Below are 18,512 nucleotides of genomic sequence, written 5' to 3'. Positions count from 1 at the left end.
ATGTACGTATTTAATGTATTCTGATTTATTATGGGAGGCTAGAAAAGGTTTTTAATAATGTACAATGTAATGCATGCAACTAGATTAAACTGCTATTCATGTTCAACAGCACACTTCCGGCTGGTTAAATGCACTATATTACCCTACTCTGATTATGATGCTGATCTGGATGATCGCCTAGTTGTGCTTGTCAACCTCATAGTAGGCAGGAAGCTCTGCCTGAAGGCGTAACAATCGCACGTAGGTTAGCAATTTCCACTCGCTAAGCGGTTGATCTTCGGGATGCACAAATGTAGACATGTACGTGACCAACTCCTGAGATCCGTCTTGATCCAAGTCGGCAATAAGCATCGAGTTATCCTGGTTATTAAGATCCGGTTGACATACCACCTCCTTGCGGTCGTGGCGGCAAAACTGGATGATATCGCTCTGTGAAGTGTTCTCGATGTGAGTATCTGCGCCTACGAACACCACAAGGATCACGGTCTCTGTGATCATATTCATTTTGTAGCTACCACCAGGTGCAATTCCTGTGGACTTGGTTAGGTTTTTAGAGGGCAATCCGAACGTTTCCCGCTTTTGCTTTATGTGATTAAAAACATCAAACTCCTGGTGATGCAATGGAAACTCGTAATCCTTGGCTTTCGTACTCCTCCTCAGACGTTGATGCTGCTGTTGTTTCTTAGCCTGAGCTTTCTCCTTATCCTTGATTGCATTCATGTTCTTGGTGTGATTGTTGCTTCCACTTTTTTGAACATTATTGTTATTGCTGCTGGCAGAGGTCTGTTTTGATGGCTTGGTGAGACCATGCCACTTCCAGAACTTCATCACGAATCCGGACATCTGCGACTTGGTGTTCTTGAAGTGCCACTGGGCTGGAGACATGCCAAACATTCCGCTTTTGGTAAAATTATACACAACATGGGGCTTGCCATCGCGGACTTCACTTAGGACAAAGGTAACATTACAATCCTCAGGACAGCGTCCACGATTCTCTACCACCAGCTCGCGACCACTCAACGAAAAGATATTCCTTTGGGCATCCAATTCCCGTCGCTGGCCATGATTTCTGTGCTGGGAGATTTTCGAGCTGGCTAGTCTCTGACCCACAATCGATTTGTTGGTTATTAGGGCGTACAGCTCCGCTAGACTCTTGGAGCGCTGCTGTTCAGTGCCATTGACACGCTGACAGATGAAGCTTACATTGCCCGCCTCGATCCTCACGTTGCTTACCCTATCGCAGTCGTGGATGCGGAAGCCATCACCTATCGGTGAACCTTTTTTGCCCGAAAGGAAACGCAACACATTGCGTGCTTCTAGTTGTCCTGCTGATTCATGATTCACCTGGGCTAGCGATTTGGTACGTTGTTCCAGAGACAGACTCGTCACGAGCAGGAGGTCGAGCACTCCATCCGCATCCAGATCAGGCAGGATGACTGGAAAGTCGTAGGCATCAACCTTGCTAGCTGAACGTTCCTTAAACCACCAAAGCCATTCTCCTGAGACGGGATGTATGGCTCCCAGTTCCCCATACTCATCGAGAACTAAGCACTCTGATTTCCCATTGCCATCTATGTCTATTAGAGTGCAGTCCAAGGCCACGGGTTCATCCACCATCTCCACAAACCAGGCTACTGCACCTGAGGAGCCAATCAAACAGATAATGCCATTGCGCCGCTCATTGCCAGGCCGAAATTCAGGAAAGAAGGCATCGCCGCGATACATGAAGATTAGGTTGTTCTCCCAGGCCTTTAAGCCTCCAACCACATTAACACCCCCTTTGAGTTCCGCCTTGGTGTAGTTATTAAACCAATTGCGTGTCTTGGCACGATCTCCAATGGCTGGACAGGATCCTGTGCCATCGGGATTGCCACAAGGGACTAGCCACACAAACGATACGATGGCGAAAAAGCATAGTAGCAAGCTACCTATAAAGCAGCATTTTCTTGCCGGTGACATCGGTGTCCTTTTGGCTGAATCTTCTCCCGTCTGACTGCCACCCAGAATGGCCACATTATCGGCATTAGAATCGAATTCGCTATTGAAGTGAGATAACTCCGAACCCACTACACCATTATCGCTCAACATGACGGAACGAAAAGTATTTTGCATGTTGGTTGCGTAGCTACTGCCCTCCAATTGGAATTTCTGGGGATTTGCGGCAGGATTTCGCGTGACAATCCTAGTGGCGGTGGGTGCTCGAGTATGTGGTGATTTCAAGGCTAGAGTATTCGGAGGAATGCGTATTCTTTGGGCCTGAAGGTGTTCCTGCGGAATATGCTGATGAGTTCTTTGCAATTTCTGGCGATGATTGGCGGCGTTATGAATCTCAATCTCCTCGTCGGATTCAGAATCGCTCATTGCCTGACTTAACGGAGCATAGATGCCCTGGTGGCCAGCGGTGGGCAGGGTTTCGGTGTGTAGCATTTTAGCTGCAAGAAATCAGGAGAAAAATCAATACCTTCCAGCCAAACCCAAAGGCAAATAAATAGAAATAGTGGGAAATCCATGGTAAACCCACCTCCGATGATTGGCTCAAACACGCTTTGGCATCTAACATCCACATAGCTACTGCTTTTGATCTTTATTGGATTAGGCGAAACATTAATTCCAACGTACAAAAACACCCTTCGAAAAAGCTTTTCTAACAGTAATTTAAATTTACTTGGATGCCATTCACAATTGTGATGTTTTTATCGATAATAGTGTTGCTTAACACCATATTACAATTAAAACTTATCGATAAGTGCGTGACCAACTGAGACGCCCACCACTACATGCAGCCAAAAAAAAACAACGTTTTACGTGCGTGAAAATTAGTTAAGTTTTTATGAAAAAAACCTAGTTGGGCGATATTTAGAAAGTCATTTGGCAATCCATATGCTGCGGGGGCGTGCGGGGCAAAGGGCTTTAATCTGCAGGACAGGCCAAAAAGGTCCAGAATCGTGATTTTTGCGAAAGTGAAAACGGGGCTGTGCTGTGTGTGGAGTGGAAAACGGAACAAAACGGTGCCAAAAACGCAAGGAAAAGCTGCGAAAGCAGTGCAAAACGTACGGGCCGATAAAGCAGCAAGTGTGGATAAACGCGGCCATCAAAGATATAGCCAAATTATCTGTGGTTTCAACCGATTTGCCAGCGAAACAATACCTAATATACAATACGACGAGAGCAACACCCACACACGCTCTTCGCTTAAATTGTGTACATACATACATACATACATATAATATTTAGATAAATTCTGCGTAGTGCGGTGCTTGAGAAGCTGTTTTCTATACCACCTCATTATCTCCACATCGTAAACCCACTCCAAAAATCGCTGCACACATGTCCTACATGATGGCCAAAACGCTTGAGGAGCAGAGCCTGCGGGAGTGCGAGCACTACATCCAGACTCACGGAATCCAGCGCGTCCTCAAAGACTGTATTGTCCAGCTGTGCGTCTGCAGGCCCGAGAACCCTGTGCAGTTCCTGCGACAGTACTTCCAGAAACTCGAGAGGGTGAGTGAATAATCAACCTTGATTCCTTGATGTATTTGGGCTTTTAAGGGATAAATAATAAGTTCACACCCACAAAAAATCCAGACAATACTTTTATGGTATGAAAATACATTTGCTTATTGTTAAAGGCTTAATATGAATCTTAAGTATGGTCATCCTGGCATTAAGGCCACGTTTCTCAGTTCTAAAGAAGCTTCAAAATGAGGGAGTTAATGAGCTTCCATGCCGGTTTCTTGACCTGGTTCCCTGGAGGTTCTCTAATTCTTTGATTCCAACAGTACCGATAAGCATTTCTTTGGTATTTGCCTGATATATGTGATGGCCGAAAAGTGAACGGTAAGTGGTCGTTACCTATAGTTACATAGGAGGGTAGGAGGGCTTTGGCTTGGGACATCTTTCTGGTTTAGAGGTCTTGGGCTTGGCGCATTGCATTCTCTTCTTCGGCTTAGGACACTGTCGGGGGCACTTGGGTTTCGGCTTGGCGCAACTCCTCTTGCGCTTCGAGACTTTAGCCTTCGGTTTGGCGCAACTCTTTCTTGCCCTTGGTTTGCTACACTTTGGCTTACTTTTTTTGGGACAACAAGTATCGTCAGGTCCAGCTCGACCCATAGTACCGAAAATATTGTCGACAGCGATATCCGTGTGTAAATTTAAGTTCACTTCTTCAGATGCGGTCATGCTGGACAAGTCGGTCAAATCATTCTCCACTTTTTCAGCTTCAGTTGGATTCTGTGAAAAGGCATTAAGTTAGTAGTTAGTTCTCTAAAATGAACTACCCAACTATGACATACCTCACAGAACTGACGTCGAAGACTGTAAGGCATCTCCTTCCATCGGTTCTCAGCGACCTTTGTTATCTGCTCATCAGTGTACATTTCGGAAAAGCGATTCCTATAAGTGTTTAGAAAGTTATCATAGCCCGATGCATCGAATCCAGCCAGAAACTCATTGAAGGCAAGAAGATCCTCAGACTTTAGAGAACTAAGGCTTCCCTCAGAACTTTCCTTCACCGGCGCACTTTTCTTAGCATCCTCACAATCCTTAATTTTTAAATTACTCATTGTTTTATATATTTGCGAAAAATTTTAATCGAAAATAACTTTCAACAGAATAATTTGTTTTGAAAAGAGTAAAAATTATATAAAATTTTTCTAAATTTATGAAGATTTTTTTTTATGTGTTACTCGTACGACTGTTTAATACAAACTAAATATATGCTGGCCTCAGCTTGGTAACTGGGAATTTGGCTTTGAGTGAAGGCTGGACGGTAACTATGATCGGGGTTTTTCGTTTTTTTTAAAGAATTTTCCTCATATTTTTCGAAGTTGGCTATGCTTGGACGTATTTTTAAAAGATTTAATAATTACATTAAACTCTTTAGTTATCTGAGGATCCTTTAATAAATCCTTAATTAACTCATGTAATCTGTTTATGTTTTTGGATAATACAATATTTACGAATATGGACATAGAAAGTGGTGAAGAAAGGTGTTTCTCATTTATCATATGTGATTGAGTTTGTTGTCGGGGTTTTCAACCCCTCGAAAGCAACAAGCGGCTTTGGCTAGTCATTTGCCTGCCCCTTAAACGAAAATCAATACAACCTGTGGTCTATTTTGGAGCTGAGTGTTAAATTAAACTCGTCTAAAGGCGGATTTTGAAACACAAATGTTTCTCGTTTATCGTTTCTCGGAGAAGTGCATTCTCTCTGTTAGTTAGTTGGAAAGCTTTTAAGTTTACTTTTGGATGGCAAGTGGCAAGTTGCAGCGAAAGCTTGCAATGGCTGCAATGTAAATAGAACAGCGCACCTGTGGACGCACCAGTGCCCTGTGACCCCTTTTTGCACCCAAAAGCCATATACTATAGCCCCTTTCTCTCTGGACTTTGATGTGTGGGTGTGTGGGTCTCTCTGGGGCACGTTGCCTGTTGAATGCCGGACTCGCTGTCAGTTGGATTAGCATCCTGGCGCCGTGCAGAAGCATCCAGCGTCCTTCTCGTTCACTCACTTTTTTTTTGCCCCCGCGCGCAATGGGCAATCAGTTGAGTGTGAATAGTATTCAGGATGCGGTCATCGATCGCTTCCGCTCAGTAGCTTTGACCACCGATGCCAATGGCGCTATGCGCATCCGTTCGTTTTCGGAGGGTGTTGTGACCACCACTCACCATCATCATCAGCATCAACAGCAGCAAAGTCCTCATTGCAGTGGTCGTGGTGGTCGTATCCTTCGGGAAAGTAGCATTGATGGTGGTGTTGCTATGTTTGATGCTCTATTACGGGATGATCATGAGCATCGCTTGAGCTTGGATGCTGTGCATCGGATGCGGCATGTAAGGACCTCATGCACTACAATACCAGAGGAGGATGCTGTCAGTGATCGCAGTTTGCAAATTCATCTCTCATCTCTTGCCCGCGAACGTGAACATGAACTTGAGCTTGAGCGTGAACAAGAACGAGAACGAGAACGTAAAGTAAGTTTGGAAAGTTTGTAAAAAGCGGGAAACGGGAAAACGCAAGTGACTTGCGAAATTTGTGCGGAAAAGCTTTTAGCGGAAAATATCCAAAGTGTGGGAGTGTGCGCATGGTGGCAAAGCTTTGATTACATTTTGCGTTGGTGTGTTTTGCCGATTCGGTTTGTTACTGCAAATTACGATGTCGTTAGTTTGTGGCACAAATAAAAACAAAAAGGAAACGATGGTATTGATACTAGACTTTTTTAATACCCTTTAAGAAATGGTTGAAAAATTTGAGTTTAGTTTTCTAGGTTTTTCATGATGGGAATTCATTATCAAATCCTAATTCTGGGTTTACAACGTTATAGAAAACTAGTTTATGTAAGTGCTAAAAAGAAAATGTATTACTAATATAAAAATAGTAATGAAAAAAAACCAAATCCACTACATTATGAATGTATCCGAACTAAAGTAAGCCCTAATTAGCAGGGTATACCAGAATACCTGCCGCAGGAGCAGCTTTTCTCCAGTTAATGTCGTTTTTGCACTTGAAACTCTCAGGGAAGAGCAGCGAAATCAAAGCGCTCCCACTGCTTCCTTGCCTTGCTTTTGGTACTTTGTGCCCTTTTCTCCTGCGAAAGCTTTTCCTTTCGCCAGGAGCTGCTGCGTCATAACTGTGTGTGTGTGTGTGGGTTGGTTGGTGTGCGAAAAACTTTACTTTTTGGCCATCCATATAGATATATATATGTACGTATGTATATATTTAGAAAGGTTTCCATTGCTGTGCGTGTTGGTGAAGGTCATCCTGTCGTCGTCGAGATTGTGTTTGTGTCTGTGGCTCCGAGAGTTTGCTTTCGTCCTTTCGGTTGTCTCAGTCACTTTTTGGCCACCGTCAGCTGCCCATCGTCGTCCCACATTTTTTCGCCAGTTTAACTGCTCAATTTACTATTTACCATACACCTTTTGCGGTTCTTAATTCTTGAAGTTCTTCGTCTTGGTCTTCGACTGATTGATGGCCACGCGAATTCCGGAGTTTCGATCATCGAATTGTCCGGTTTAATGGCCGTGTTAATGTCGCTTTTTACGGCTGTCATCGCTCCGTCCGGCACTGTTTACGCCGGCTTCTGATTAACAGGCGAATCGTGCCAAAAACTACGCTGGATACTTTGTCGCCAGTGTCCGTCAAATTGGGCCATAAAATAAAAACAAACAGCAATCAATTGTGTTGGCCAAACGAGGGCAGAAAAAGTGCTAACCCGGAAGTGAAAGGAAAACAGTCTCAGCCAGAAAAATGGTGGGTAAACTGTCAACTGTTAAATACGCTTAGCAGGGTAAATAATTCAGTTTGGGATGGGATTTTATTTACGTTTATTTTTGATATATATCTGGATATTGTATCTATTTGTACTATCTCTTCTCTGAGCCAAAAGGTATTATCTTTTTAAAGGGTTTTTGAGTAAAGATTTGTTTTTATTTTCGAATCCTCCAATCGTTTCCTTCAAAACTTTATTCATTTTAACAAATAACTTAAATCTCCTTTCTAAAAGCCAACCCTAACCATGGGTTATTTTCTCCTTAAATGTGCCATTAAATTGATGTTCTTTTTATAATTTTTTAAACGACCAACTCAGTCCTTACAAATTGTGTTTAAAATGTAACTAAATATAATGGCTTTGTGCTTTTATTTCTGTTTTTTTCCCCCCAACGAGTACGCAAAAGCATTTGCCATTATAATTTCAAGTGGCTGTTAACTGGTAAACAATTCAAATGAGAAAATTGTCCCGTGAAATCTGACCTCGAATTATGATCTCTTTAGTTGATTAAATTGTTATTTTTATTAGGAATTATTATTTACTTTTTATGCATTCGCATCGCAAGAAAACAATTTCGTTGATATTTTTAAGTGGATTTTTGGAGGAAAGTGATTTATGATTGTGGGGATACTCTGAAGGGGATTACGGTTGATACCTTGGATATTGAAATTTTGGCACAAAAGCCTGGGCTATTTTTATCGTCCTGCCATCTAACTTTGTGAATAATTGAGTAGCTTGGAGGTAATATAATCACCGTTCCACAATACCTTTCCTCCACCTCCAGATGCTCTGGTTTCGCATAAATAAATTATCGTTTATTTTACGCTTGAGTTGGGGGCGGCGGCATTTATCGGGAATCGAAACTTTTATGTAAATAATACACAGAGAAATGTATAAAGGAAAGACCATTGTGTTTGTTGTGGAAAAGTTTCTCTGCCAAAATGCGTAAACGTATCCTGCCGGATGTGGGGCGACCTTTTGTATATGTGCGCCGATCCATTAAGCGGCTTATAAACACAGGCTACCTTCGAGTGTCCATGAATAATTTGGCCAATAAAGATGGAGCAACAGATTTTAAATTAAAAATTCACCCCTCCCAATACCTTTTGCCAATTTACTTTTGGCCCAAATAAACCTGTAAATCCTTTTGTCCAACTGACGTCATTGGGTTATATTGAAGGCTTCAGCTGTCAATTTGCTTTGGATGGCTGGCTGCTCGTTTGTTGACAGCTGTGACGACGATTGTGGCGTGTCCTTTTTCGCAGGACATCATGCCCGGCCATCAAATGGGCAGCTGGATAACCCAGAATCGATGGGGGCTATACCTTCTACGCCTTTTGTGTGTCCCCAAAAATAATGTTTATGCAGGCGAGCGCCAACAAAAGGTTTTTGCCCAGCATAACTGATGGTTTGAAAAAAGAAAAAAAAAAACTAAAACTGGAAAAGAGAGGTGGAGGTGTTTTTTCAGGGGGCGTGGCAAAACAAAAAGTTCACTGAATTGGAAATTTCGCTGAAGCAACTTTTGAGGCGCCGGAGGGTCGGTCGGTTGGTCGGTGGAAAAGCGGCATGCAGCATGGATGTTTTTATGCTGGTCTTTTCAGCCATAAAGTGGGAAAATTTAAAGCGAGTGAAAGGCACACGAGTGTGTGCGAAAGAGAAGCAACGTAATTCTGCGTCAAGTAGGGCGCAAAATTTTAATTAATTCGATTATAAAACGCAGTCACACACATACACACACACACACACACCTGTGGGAAAAACGTGGCCCAGGAAGCAAGCAGACAAAAAGCTTTTCCGCATTTTAGTGCACCAAGTTCCACCCGCATCCTGATCGGTCTCCTTCTCTCTCTCTGTTCCCTGGAAACTTTGCCCGTTGACAAAGTGAATCCAAGTGTGGGGCGATAGAAAGTTATGGCCAATGTTTCGCTTTGCCCACATTTAATGAGTTCTGGTCTTGGGGCTCTAAAAGGAATTTAAATTGCCAACGCGCCACAACGTAAAATGAAAATGGCAAAGGAAAACGAAAAGGGAGTGGGTTGGAGTAAAAGGTCCCTATTATATGTACATAATTAATTTCTTAAGGGCGGAAAATTACATTGTCCTCTTTATTTGCATGGACCTTAAAGGGTAATACTTTTAAATTGAAAATCTCATCAAATTTTGACTCATCAACTACTTCTGACGAATTAAAAATTCCCCAAAATACTATAAAAAGATCCCATTGGGATATCAAAATGCCATGCAATTGTCTTTTTGATAGACATTCTAATTTACAAGGCAGCCAACGAGGAAGACTATATATTTTCTGACTCACCGGAAAGATGCAATTTGAAATGCCTTTGAAACGAGAGAGAGAGAAGAAATCAGCTTTCCCAGTGGACTTATGAAGCTGCAGCCAATTGTCGTTGGCACTAGACTCTCTCGGGAGGCTTTTCTCCTCCAGGTGCTGAACAAATTGGCATACTTAACCTGCCGTATGGGCCACCTGCATTGCCTCAAGGTTCCAGCCCACTTGGATATCCAACTGCCAGTGAGGTAATCCCAACTAGGCAACTTCGAGGGCTCTTCGCCTCCGTGGCCACCTTGAGTTCTCACTAACGAGAGCATTGCATCCATGGCTTCAAGTGCCTAAATCTGTGCTTTGGCCTTTGTACGTTGCGTATACGCCATGTGGCCGGCATGAGGCATTAAATCTAAAGATACACCAACCCCGACATAATAATTGTTAATATAATTGTTATTGACAATTTATCAAAGTGAGTGCGAATGAATTTGCATGTTTATGGGCTCGTGAAACTATAAATCGCCGGCGTAGCAAATCAAATTTGTTTCCGCCGCTGCCTTGGGCAAAAACATTCTACATATATAATAATAATAAAAACCCGCCTACAATCTTTGCTTTTCGTTTTTGTTTTCCATTTCGCGATTTCTGTCTTGTCTGCTTGGCACTGGTACTCAAATTGATTTGTTTTGTACACTGCGCGACACGAGAGACTGAGAGGTGCGCTAAATGGCATGGAAACCCCTCCAGCTCTCCCACTTTCCATTCGAGATTTCAACCAATATCTCTCTTGGCCACATAATTTGTGGCCAACATTAGCTTCTGCTCTTTTGTAGTTTGTATTTGCCTTGTGTGATTCCTAGTTGGCGGTTTGTTCTTTTTAATATTTCTGTCGGTTTGTGGCGACTTTTACTTTCCTTTAAGTAGCATGTGATTGGCCGTTTTGTGGCTGCACTGGGAGAAACTAAGTTATGGAATTTGAATTATTAATTAGATGATTTTCAAGGAACGAAGAGTAAAGGTTTCATAAATCGAATTTAGGTGTTATTAACACATTTTTTAATGTACAAATCTCAGTGCAGAAATTAACGTGAAACTTAAAAGTTTATCTTGTTTGAAGTTTTAATGGCATTGAAATTTTGCATTGTCATTTTCACTCTTAATTAATCCTCTTATTGTTGCTCATTACACCCACCACTTTCCCCTGTTTGTTTTTTTGTTTTTAACATTGTTTTTAGCGTTAACCTCCATTAATACACTGAGAAAAATAAGGAATTTATATTTATATAATCAAAGTATATGTAAAAGTAAGTCATAGTGAAAAAGCAGTTTGATTTTATTCCCATTTTCTTTTATTATTATTTGAGTTTTTAGTACTAAAAATATTTTCTCCAAGTGTAATCAGACATCGAGGCTAGTGGCGATTACATCTTGGATCTTTTGCCCGCTTAAAAACCTACCACAAACCGCAAAATGGTCGGCAATTCACCCGCCCTACGCCACATAACGGTATCACCAATACAACCAAGTCACCCATAGATATACTCTCACACACATATGAGGGCAACTAGTGTGGAAAGATGAAGCCGCCGTCGCTGCTGCAGTCAGCGTTGGCGGTGACTGCGACGTCAACGTCGATTGTCCGCAAGTTGAACGCGAAATTCGAATTGAGTTTTCAGTTTGTGTCGCGCCTCCGTTTTGTAAATACGCGAAAAAAGACATTCGCCGAGAGTCGAACAACAATAGCAACAACAACCGCTTACAGCAACTAAATAATTAAAACGGAAACAGCGGGTAGACAAACAAACATACAACAACAACAACAACAAACACATAAGCCATATGAACTAGAAGAACAAGAACCCAGTGTGTTCCTTGGCAATTGGATTAATTAAGCAATTATAAACGGCAGGAAAAACAGAAAAATAGGCAAAGAAACGGCAAGAAGGAGCAAAGTGAACAAAATTAAATTGGACACTAGCGGGAAAATTAAATCAAATATTTATGTGTATAATGGCGGGGGCCTAGTGACGCACGATCTCATAAATATATTTTTAGGATTTCTTTTTTATATAATTTTATATTTTATTGCTGTGGCCGCTCATTTATGCCAATTAAATTCGCAGCGATTTCTTTTAATAGCCCCAATAGCGTAAATATTAATCATACGCAGTGGAGACCGATCTTAAGATTCCTTCTGAATTCATGAGAGATTTTTAAGGTTGCTGTTTTGCATATAATACAGTTAAAATAGTTCTGTATATCCAATTAAAGAAATATTTTTCGATTTAAACTTAAAAATAAATCATACGCACTGTGTACTCACAGTCCAATGCTAAAATGTTCCAACAGCTAAAATGTAAATCATACGCAGTGGCGGCCCATTATTTACTGTTTTTAGCCCTTAAATTTCACCATTTTTAAGTGGCTTTACTTATTCGAATTTATGTTTTTTTTTTGGCTACCTAAAAGTATTTCCAATTTAAAGAAAATTGTTTCAGAGCTGTTCGCAGCATTTTTGAATATTTATTTTTATAAAACTTTGACATTGGATTTGTCATTGCTGTGCTGGCGGCTGTTTTTGCTCGCCTGTCCACGCAGCGTATACGTAATATTTTTATAATTCTATTTTGCTCCTCTTGCCGTTGTCTTTCTTGTCAGCAAAGCATCCGAGCAGCATTATTACAAATCCGAGAGTGAAAATCTTTTGAGATCCTCAACAGAAATCCCCACGTCGCGCGTTTTTCATATTCGACTAATACTACAACTTTTTGTTGTTTGTTTTTCTGTGTCCATATTAGAAGCGAAGCGTTTTCACAATTTGTTGCACATAAGTAGCACAAGCACCAACACACGGATAAACTTAAGAACCAAAAACTCACACACACAAACACACGCACACACACACCAAGGCAGGAGCACACAAGCAAAGAAACATGTCTAAGGTTTGCCATAAATAAATGAGTCTGTTAGTGGCTGTCATAGTTTGTAGACCATAAGTCTAGTTTGTACGTTGTCTATTCAATAAGCGCTCATTCATCTACACAGAAAATAGTATATATATTAAAGAAAAAAAAAAACAAAAAAAAAACACCCTCATAGAGGTAAATATTTAGTGTTCGGTTGCACAATTGTGTGCACTTGCTTTGGCTTGTTTTTTTTCCCATTCCGCGGACTGTCCCCCACAGAAGTCGACGCCTCCGCTGGTTGTTATTCATGCTCATTGGATGCAACAATGCCGTCATGTCCACAATTGCAGCGGCGTCCATTATCCACATACTATGTGATGGGCTATATGTTCTGATGTTCTGGGTCCTACCTCACAGCATGTGGCACTATTTGTCGCCTCATCAGCGTTTCATTGTCGCTGTTGTAATTCGCTTTCTGTCCCTACAAAAAGAGATCTCATCCAGCTAAAAGCTAAATGCAAAGGCTGAAAGCAGCTTTTAAACCCTATTTTTACTGCCAGTTTGTGGGATTTATCTGCTTTATGGAAATATTTATAGTGCACATAATCGTTTTAGGAGGTCAGTTACAAAAGCAATGTTAAGGGATTACATTTTAAGGGATTTATAATGATTTTTTTTTACTTTTATAAATGGATTTCATGTTGTGTTAATTAAAACTCTTTTATACTTAAAAAGGTTTACTTTTCTTTAACTCAATTGATATAAAATATAAAAACTAACTATATGAATAATCTTTTAAAGTTTCACAGTGAATAATAACAAATATATTTATAAGGCATACGTGACTCTCATCATTCTTGCTAAGCCCTAATTTTTACTATATTTCATAACTCAAGAACAACAAAAAAGTTTCAAAATAATATTTCTATAGCAAATGCAATAAATATAGTTTACAAACCATTAAACTGAAAAATTTTCTAAAATAAATAACAGAAAACCTTGAATACCTCCAACTTTATAGCTCCATTCGCAGCCATACAAGATTATTAAACATAATTGATTTTGTAATAGGTGAAAAGTGTCAGGTAATTAGTCTTCATTACTCAACCTTCACCGCATCTGGGCCCACCCTTCCCACTTGGGCCCCACCTTGTCCCAACAATTGCCGTCATCTAATCAAGACCTGCATTCGTCATGATTCCCATAAATGTTGTTTGCTGTTTTATTAGCGAACTCGGCGTTGATAAGGCGTTGAATGGTGACAAGACTCCACTTTAAAGTCAGGGCCTACGTGGAAAACGAATCACAACACCCATCCAATCAGACATGGCCAGACCGCAAAAGTCAAGCCATCCGGGTTGGGGGATTGGATTGGATTCAATTTACAATTTGCGAAATCGATTTCCGTTTAATATGTCACAGGGAACGTCGCCAAAAGGCTGAATGCCGCGCAGCTCCGTCCCTGGAAAAATAGCGAGAAATATATGAGAGGTTCAAAGGGTGGTAGTGGGTGGTGGTGGCTGGTTGTTGGGTGCTTCATGGCCATGTCCATGGCCAGGGCCAGGGCAATAAGTCGACTGGGCGCCGACTCCGCGTCTGCACAAAGGTCACGGTCATATCGCTGGCACACGCGCCTCTCCAAGTGCCGGGTTCTGGGCTCGGAGCTCTGGTCTCTGGGTTGCTCGGTTCTGGGCGCTGTCCCTGAAAAAAAAAAAACGCCATAAACAAAGTTGCAGTTTTGCAAATGCAAAATCGGACGGGGGGAATGTTTTGATATTGCCACCCAGTAGCAGTAGTAAGCTGACTGCATGATAAACTAGAGTATGCAATTTGCATACTTGGCAGCTCTGAACTTTGGGGTATTGCGAATTATTCATTGAAATTTGTAGTTAATGGACTATGTTGTAGTTTCATTTGTAGGGAAATTACTAATTATTACTTTGTTTTATAAGAGCCTTGTCCCTTTTTCTATTTATTCCTGTAATTTATTTACAAAACAACAACTTTTTGGAGAGTTATCATAAAATATTTGAGGAACTTTAAAGACTTAGTTTAAGAGATAGGTAACACACTTTTCAGTGAATAAGCTTCACTTCTCTCTACTTAATTAACCAACATTTGTATTCTAAACGTTGATGTTTTTGGGCGGCAACAGCACTTTATTATCTTCTGTTTTGACACCTGACTTCAGGTTCCTTCAGCTGACTGGCAGCCACCCAAGAGGTTCGTCAATCACTGGATACGACATTCGGTTGGGGGGTATTCATTGAGTGGTTTGTTATCGTCATCTACAATTCATGATCGACTGCCGAATTGCTTAGCTCACCTATTAATTGCGATTTTGTATTTTCATTTTCCTCTCCTCCCTCCATTGTTTTTACCCGCCGCTTTGTTTAAACTATTTCTGCGTACTTCAGGCGATTTTTGGCTTGGTATAATTATAATACACGATTGTTTGGACAATAAAAATTAATGAGCAGCGTCGTTCATTTGAAGTTCTTGGCGAGGCAAGACGATGTTTATAAGTGGACTGAAAAAAGTTCTTTCAAGAGATTGCGGCTGAGTGAGAGTAAAACGAATAAAGTGCAATTATTTTTATATTAAATGCAAATACTTTGATATGGCTTGGAAAACATATTGTTATTTTGATTGAAGTATTTTTGGAATATTTAAATTTGGTTATATGTGAGGTGCTTAAAAGCCTTGTTAATGATTGAGTTTAGTTTATAGTATTTTAATTTGAAATCCCCAATGGAATACAGCTATTTGCTGACTTTTAATTTCACATTTAATCCAGATAATAAATATGTGTTTTGGCTAGCCAAACTGTGGCCTGTTTTTGAAAATATCTTAATGTGAAATAGCCTATTAATAGGACACTGATCCTAACGCAATTCAAATGCAGCAATAACTGCCAGCGAACGCCACTTGCAGTCACGTTGAGTGACAATTTAATGCAACTTAATCAGCATCTTGGACCAGCTGGCCATTTCTGCTCGACTGGTTTGACGTCACGATGTGGGCAACGGACTGCAATTGGACAGCTGGACAGTGGACAGTGTAGCTTTGAATGTACCTCGGAAATTTTGCATAGGGACTAGAGACACACGGAATGCGCAGCCAGAAGTCAGGATGTAAAGCTCTTTGGCTCCTCGTTTGGCCGCTTTTGATTGCCGACGCGATAATGGAGCTTATGAGCTGCGGATGTGGGCGGGTAGAGCTTTTCCGGGTTCGGCGCATCCCCGGACAATATGCAGAAAAACAACCACTGGTTGCAGTTCCCTTATTCCCATTTAGAGTGACGCACATTTGAAGGTTGACTCCTGGAGTCGTAAGTCATGCCTCTACCAGCGAATTTCCAAAAAGTGAGAGAGTTATGTATAGATTGAGGGAAACTATTGAACTTTGATATTTTACAAGGGCTAAATATGTCTATTAATAGAATAAATATTACATATATATTAAATATTAATTAGTTATTGCTGTTATTTCAAACTGGTCTACAAACTATAGAGCCTTATAGCCAAGCAGCTTTAAATATCTTTATTTTACCCTCTGATAAAATAATAAATCCATAAGATAATGAACCGAGATTTGTTTGCAATAAACCAAACCCAAAATACTCATAATATTGTTATTTTTATCTTTGGCAGGAACAAGTCAAACTGGATGCCAGTAGACAGGTAATCAGCCCCGACGACTGCGAAGATCTCAGCCCGATGCCACAGACAGCAGCTCCACCGGTTCGCCGGCGTGGTGGAATCTCTGCCGAACCCGTCACCGAAGAGGATGCCACCAACTATGTAAAGAAGGTGGTGCCCAAGGACTATAAGACGATGAATGCCCTGTCCAAGGCGATTGCCAAGAACGTCCTGTTCGCCCATTTGGATGAGAGCGAGCGTTCCGATATATTCGATGCCATGTTCCCTGTGAATCACATTGCCGGCGAAAATATCATCCAGCAGGGCGACGAAGGCGACAATTTCTATGTGATCGATGTGGGCGAGGTCGATGTGAGTATACTTATAAAATAATTAATAAAATCATGATTAATTTATCAAAATCTATTCTAGGTTTTTGTCAACTCCGAATTGGTGACCACCATCAGCGAGGGCGGCAGTTTTGGTGAACTGGCCCTGATCTATGGCACTCCACGCGCCGCCACAGTGCGAGCCAAAACCGATGTGAAGCTGTGGGGCATCGACCGTGACTCCTACCGTCGCATCCTGATGGGTTCGACCATCCGCAAGCGCAAAATGTACGAGGAGTTCTTGTCGCGTGTCTCCATTCTGGAGAGTCTGGACAAATGGGAACGCCTCACGGTGGCCGATTCCCTGGAGACGTGCTCCTTTGATGATGGCGAGACGATCGTCAAGCAGGGAGCCGCTGGTGATGATTTCTATATCATCCTCGAGGGCTGTGCGGTGGTGCTGCAGCAGCGTTCCGAGGTGAGTGACCGAGATTAGAGCGGCGCTGACACACCTGTCTAGAGATCCAAACTAATCAAATGTGCTATCTTATCAGCAGGGCGAAGAACCTGCCGAGGTGGGCCGTCTGGGTAGCAGTGATTACTTTGGCGAGATTGCTCTGCTTTTGGACCGACCACGGGCGGCGACCGTCGTGGCCCGCGGGCCGCTTAAGTGCGTCAAACTGGACCGGGCGAGGTGAGTGACAGTTTTTTAAGCTAGGGAAAACTAAAATGTGAACTTTTTAATGGGATTTAAGGTAATGAAAATAAGCTGTCAGTTCTTGACAGAAATATTTATGGAGTAATATTTTTGTTTAGCATGAAATTGTTAAAAAAAATGTTAAAAAAACTGGCTATATTTTCATTACCTCTTTTATATTTTTATAACTTAACTAATAAACCTTTTTAATCGCAGATTTGAACGCGTTTTGGGACCCTGCGCTGACATACTCAAACGCAACATCACGCAGTACAACAGTTTCGTTTCGTTGTCCGTTTAAGCCAGCAACAACGACAACAACAACAACAACAACAACAACCACTACAACAACAAATCAACAACAACAAAGAGCAGCAGCAGCAAAGAAAACCAACAAAAACCGACAAAACAAACAAAACAACAACGCAGCGAACGTCGAAAAACAATATGAAGACGATGGGAAATTAGGTGGATATGAAAATGAAAAACAAACGCTCAGCAGCATAAACATGAAATCGTCAACTATATAAGTGTGTAAAGTTAATTGCCACAAAGCCATGGGATGACTCTGAGATCCTGAATGTCAGAGATTCCGAATGCATGGGGGCTTCGGCTGAGGGCCTAAAAAAAATGTTAATTATCTGATTCTGTATGTTGTGCTGAAGTTACATAATTGTGTATGTGTGTGTCTCTGTGCAAAGGTTGCGGCGGCATGTTCCCACCACCCCCGCAACCCCTGAATATCGGAGATAACTTTCACCAGGCTTCATCTATATATTTATATATATATATATATATATATATATATTTCTATCAACTTCTTTCGAGTTTTCCGGATCTATTCGAAAAACGAAAAGCTATTTGTATATCTTATGGAACATGCTGCCTCCCCAAAACAAAAAACGTTTCATTAAATATCCAACTGACATCTGAATGTTTTTTAACAAAAGAAATAAACAAGATGAATATATGTGTAATAAATAAAATCATACAAAAAAGGCAACAAAACATACACACACACACACACACACATAGGCACAAAACACAGACACACGACCAACAACCACACACTCTCATACGAGGCATGAAGTCATGGGAAAAAAATAGGAAAGGAATGAAAAAAAAATTGTATTTCGCTTGTATGAATCGTTATATTTTTGTGTATAAAACAAAAACACAACGGCAGCAATTAATTAAACATTTTTAATTTTAATTTTAGTAAATTATTTTTAAACGTAAAACGCGTAGCACATGAAGTCAGCGAGTCAGAAACTATTTAATTAAATATTAAAATCAATGAAAAAGTTCATGATTATCGCATATATGTTTCTTGGTTCTTCATCGAACGGTGTTTCGTAAACTTAACCTAGTTTTATGATTTCTTAAATAAC

The 18,512-nt window shown here is 41.0% G+C and overlaps 4 protein-coding genes across 9 annotated transcripts; 1 reads left to right on the top strand and 3 right to left on the bottom strand.

The window, feature by feature from the left end:
- Positions 1–3: 3 nt before the first annotated feature.
- On the bottom strand, positions 4–2,670 carry LOC108114536. Its single transcript, XM_017225574.1, has 2 exons — positions 2,522–2,670; positions 4–2,432 (listed from the first exon to the last, which is right to left on the bottom strand). The coding sequence occupies exon 2, from the start codon at positions 2,425–2,427 to the stop codon at positions 178–180; it is 2,250 nt and encodes a 749-aa protein (XP_017081063.1). The 5' UTR covers positions 2,428–2,432; positions 2,522–2,670; the 3' UTR covers positions 4–177.
- An 88-nt stretch (positions 2,671–2,758) lies between these two features.
- Positions 2,759–18,428, top strand: LOC108114288 (cAMP-dependent protein kinase type I regulatory subunit). Of its 6 annotated transcripts, XM_017225189.2 has the most exons (6): positions 11,215–11,339; positions 12,347–12,490; positions 16,108–16,467; positions 16,528–16,902; positions 16,979–17,118; positions 17,338–18,428. In XM_017225189.2, the coding sequence occupies exons 2-6, from the start codon at positions 12,482–12,484 to the stop codon at positions 17,420–17,422; spliced, it is 969 nt and encodes a 322-aa protein (XP_017080678.1). In that variant the 5' UTR covers positions 11,215–11,339; positions 12,347–12,481; the 3' UTR covers positions 17,423–18,428. The 6 variants fall into 6 exon arrangements, with proteins under 6 accessions (XP_017080677.1, XP_017080676.1, XP_017080675.1 ...); XM_017225188.2 differs by lacking the exons at positions 11,215–11,339; positions 12,347–12,490 and adding an exon at positions 2,759–3,501 and having other exon boundaries at positions 16,982–17,118; XM_017225187.2 differs by lacking the exons at positions 11,215–11,339; positions 12,347–12,490 and adding an exon at positions 2,759–3,501.
- On the bottom strand, positions 3,581–4,696 carry LOC108114292 (histone-like protein 18C). Its single transcript, XM_017225193.2, has 2 exons — positions 4,293–4,696; positions 3,581–4,230 (listed from the first exon to the last, which is right to left on the bottom strand). Exons 1-2 carry the CDS (start codon positions 4,560–4,562, stop codon positions 3,859–3,861), a joined length of 642 nt encoding a protein of 213 aa, XP_017080682.1. The 5' UTR covers positions 4,563–4,696; the 3' UTR covers positions 3,581–3,858.
- Positions 12,669–16,097, bottom strand: LOC108114293. The gene is made up of 2 exons (XM_017225194.1): positions 14,781–16,097; positions 12,669–14,155 (listed from the first exon to the last, which is right to left on the bottom strand). The coding sequence occupies exons 1-2, from the start codon at positions 14,824–14,826 to the stop codon at positions 13,863–13,865; spliced, it is 339 nt and encodes a 112-aa protein (XP_017080683.1). The 5' UTR covers positions 14,827–16,097; the 3' UTR covers positions 12,669–13,862.
- Positions 18,429–18,512: the final 84 nt, after the last annotated feature.

Source organism: Drosophila eugracilis, unplaced genomic scaffold, assembly GCF_018153835.1.
Source record: "Drosophila eugracilis isolate 14026-0451.02 unplaced genomic scaffold, ASM1815383v1 contig_2154, whole genome shotgun sequence".
NCBI lineage: Eukaryota > Metazoa > Arthropoda > Insecta > Diptera > Drosophilidae > Drosophila > Drosophila eugracilis.
The sequence above is the reverse complement of the archived record's forward strand: the minus strand, read 5'-3'. Positions and strand labels throughout refer to the sequence as shown.

What these genes read in the sequence shown, in the direction of transcription:
- LOC108114292 (XM_017225193.2), bottom strand. Translation starts at nt 4,562, where the DNA reads ATGAGTAATTTAAAAATTAAGGATTGTGAGGATGCTAAGAAAAGTGCG. An exon ending in TTCGACGTCAGTTCTGTGAG is followed by an intron (nt 4,231 to 4,292) that starts GTATGTCATAGT and finishes GCCTTTTCACAG; the next exon opens with AATCCAACTGAAGCTGAAAA.
- LOC108114288 (XM_017225185.2), top strand. Translation starts at nt 5,529, where the DNA reads ATGGGCAATCAGTTGAGTGTGAATAGTATTCAGGATGCGGTCATCGAT. An exon ending in TGCTGCAGCAGCGTTCCGAG is followed by an intron (nt 16,903 to 16,978) that starts GTGAGTGACCGA and finishes CTATCTTATCAG; the next exon opens with CAGGGCGAAGAACCTGCCGA. An exon ending in GTCAAACTGGACCGGGCGAG is followed by an intron (nt 17,119 to 17,337) that starts GTGAGTGACAGT and finishes TTTTAATCGCAG; the next exon opens with ATTTGAACGCGTTTTGGGAC.
- LOC108114293 (XM_017225194.1), bottom strand. Translation starts at nt 14,826, where the DNA reads ATGGAGGGAGGAGAGGAAAATGAAAATACAAAATCGCAATTAATAG. An exon ending in TACAAAATCGCAATTAATAG is followed by an intron (nt 14,156 to 14,780) that starts GTGAGCTAAGCA and finishes TTTTTTTTTCAG; the next exon opens with GGACAGCGCCCAGAACCGAG.
- LOC108114536 (XM_017225574.1), bottom strand. Translation starts at nt 2,427, where the DNA reads ATGCTACACACCGAAACCCTGCCCACCGCTGGCCACCAGGGCATCTAT.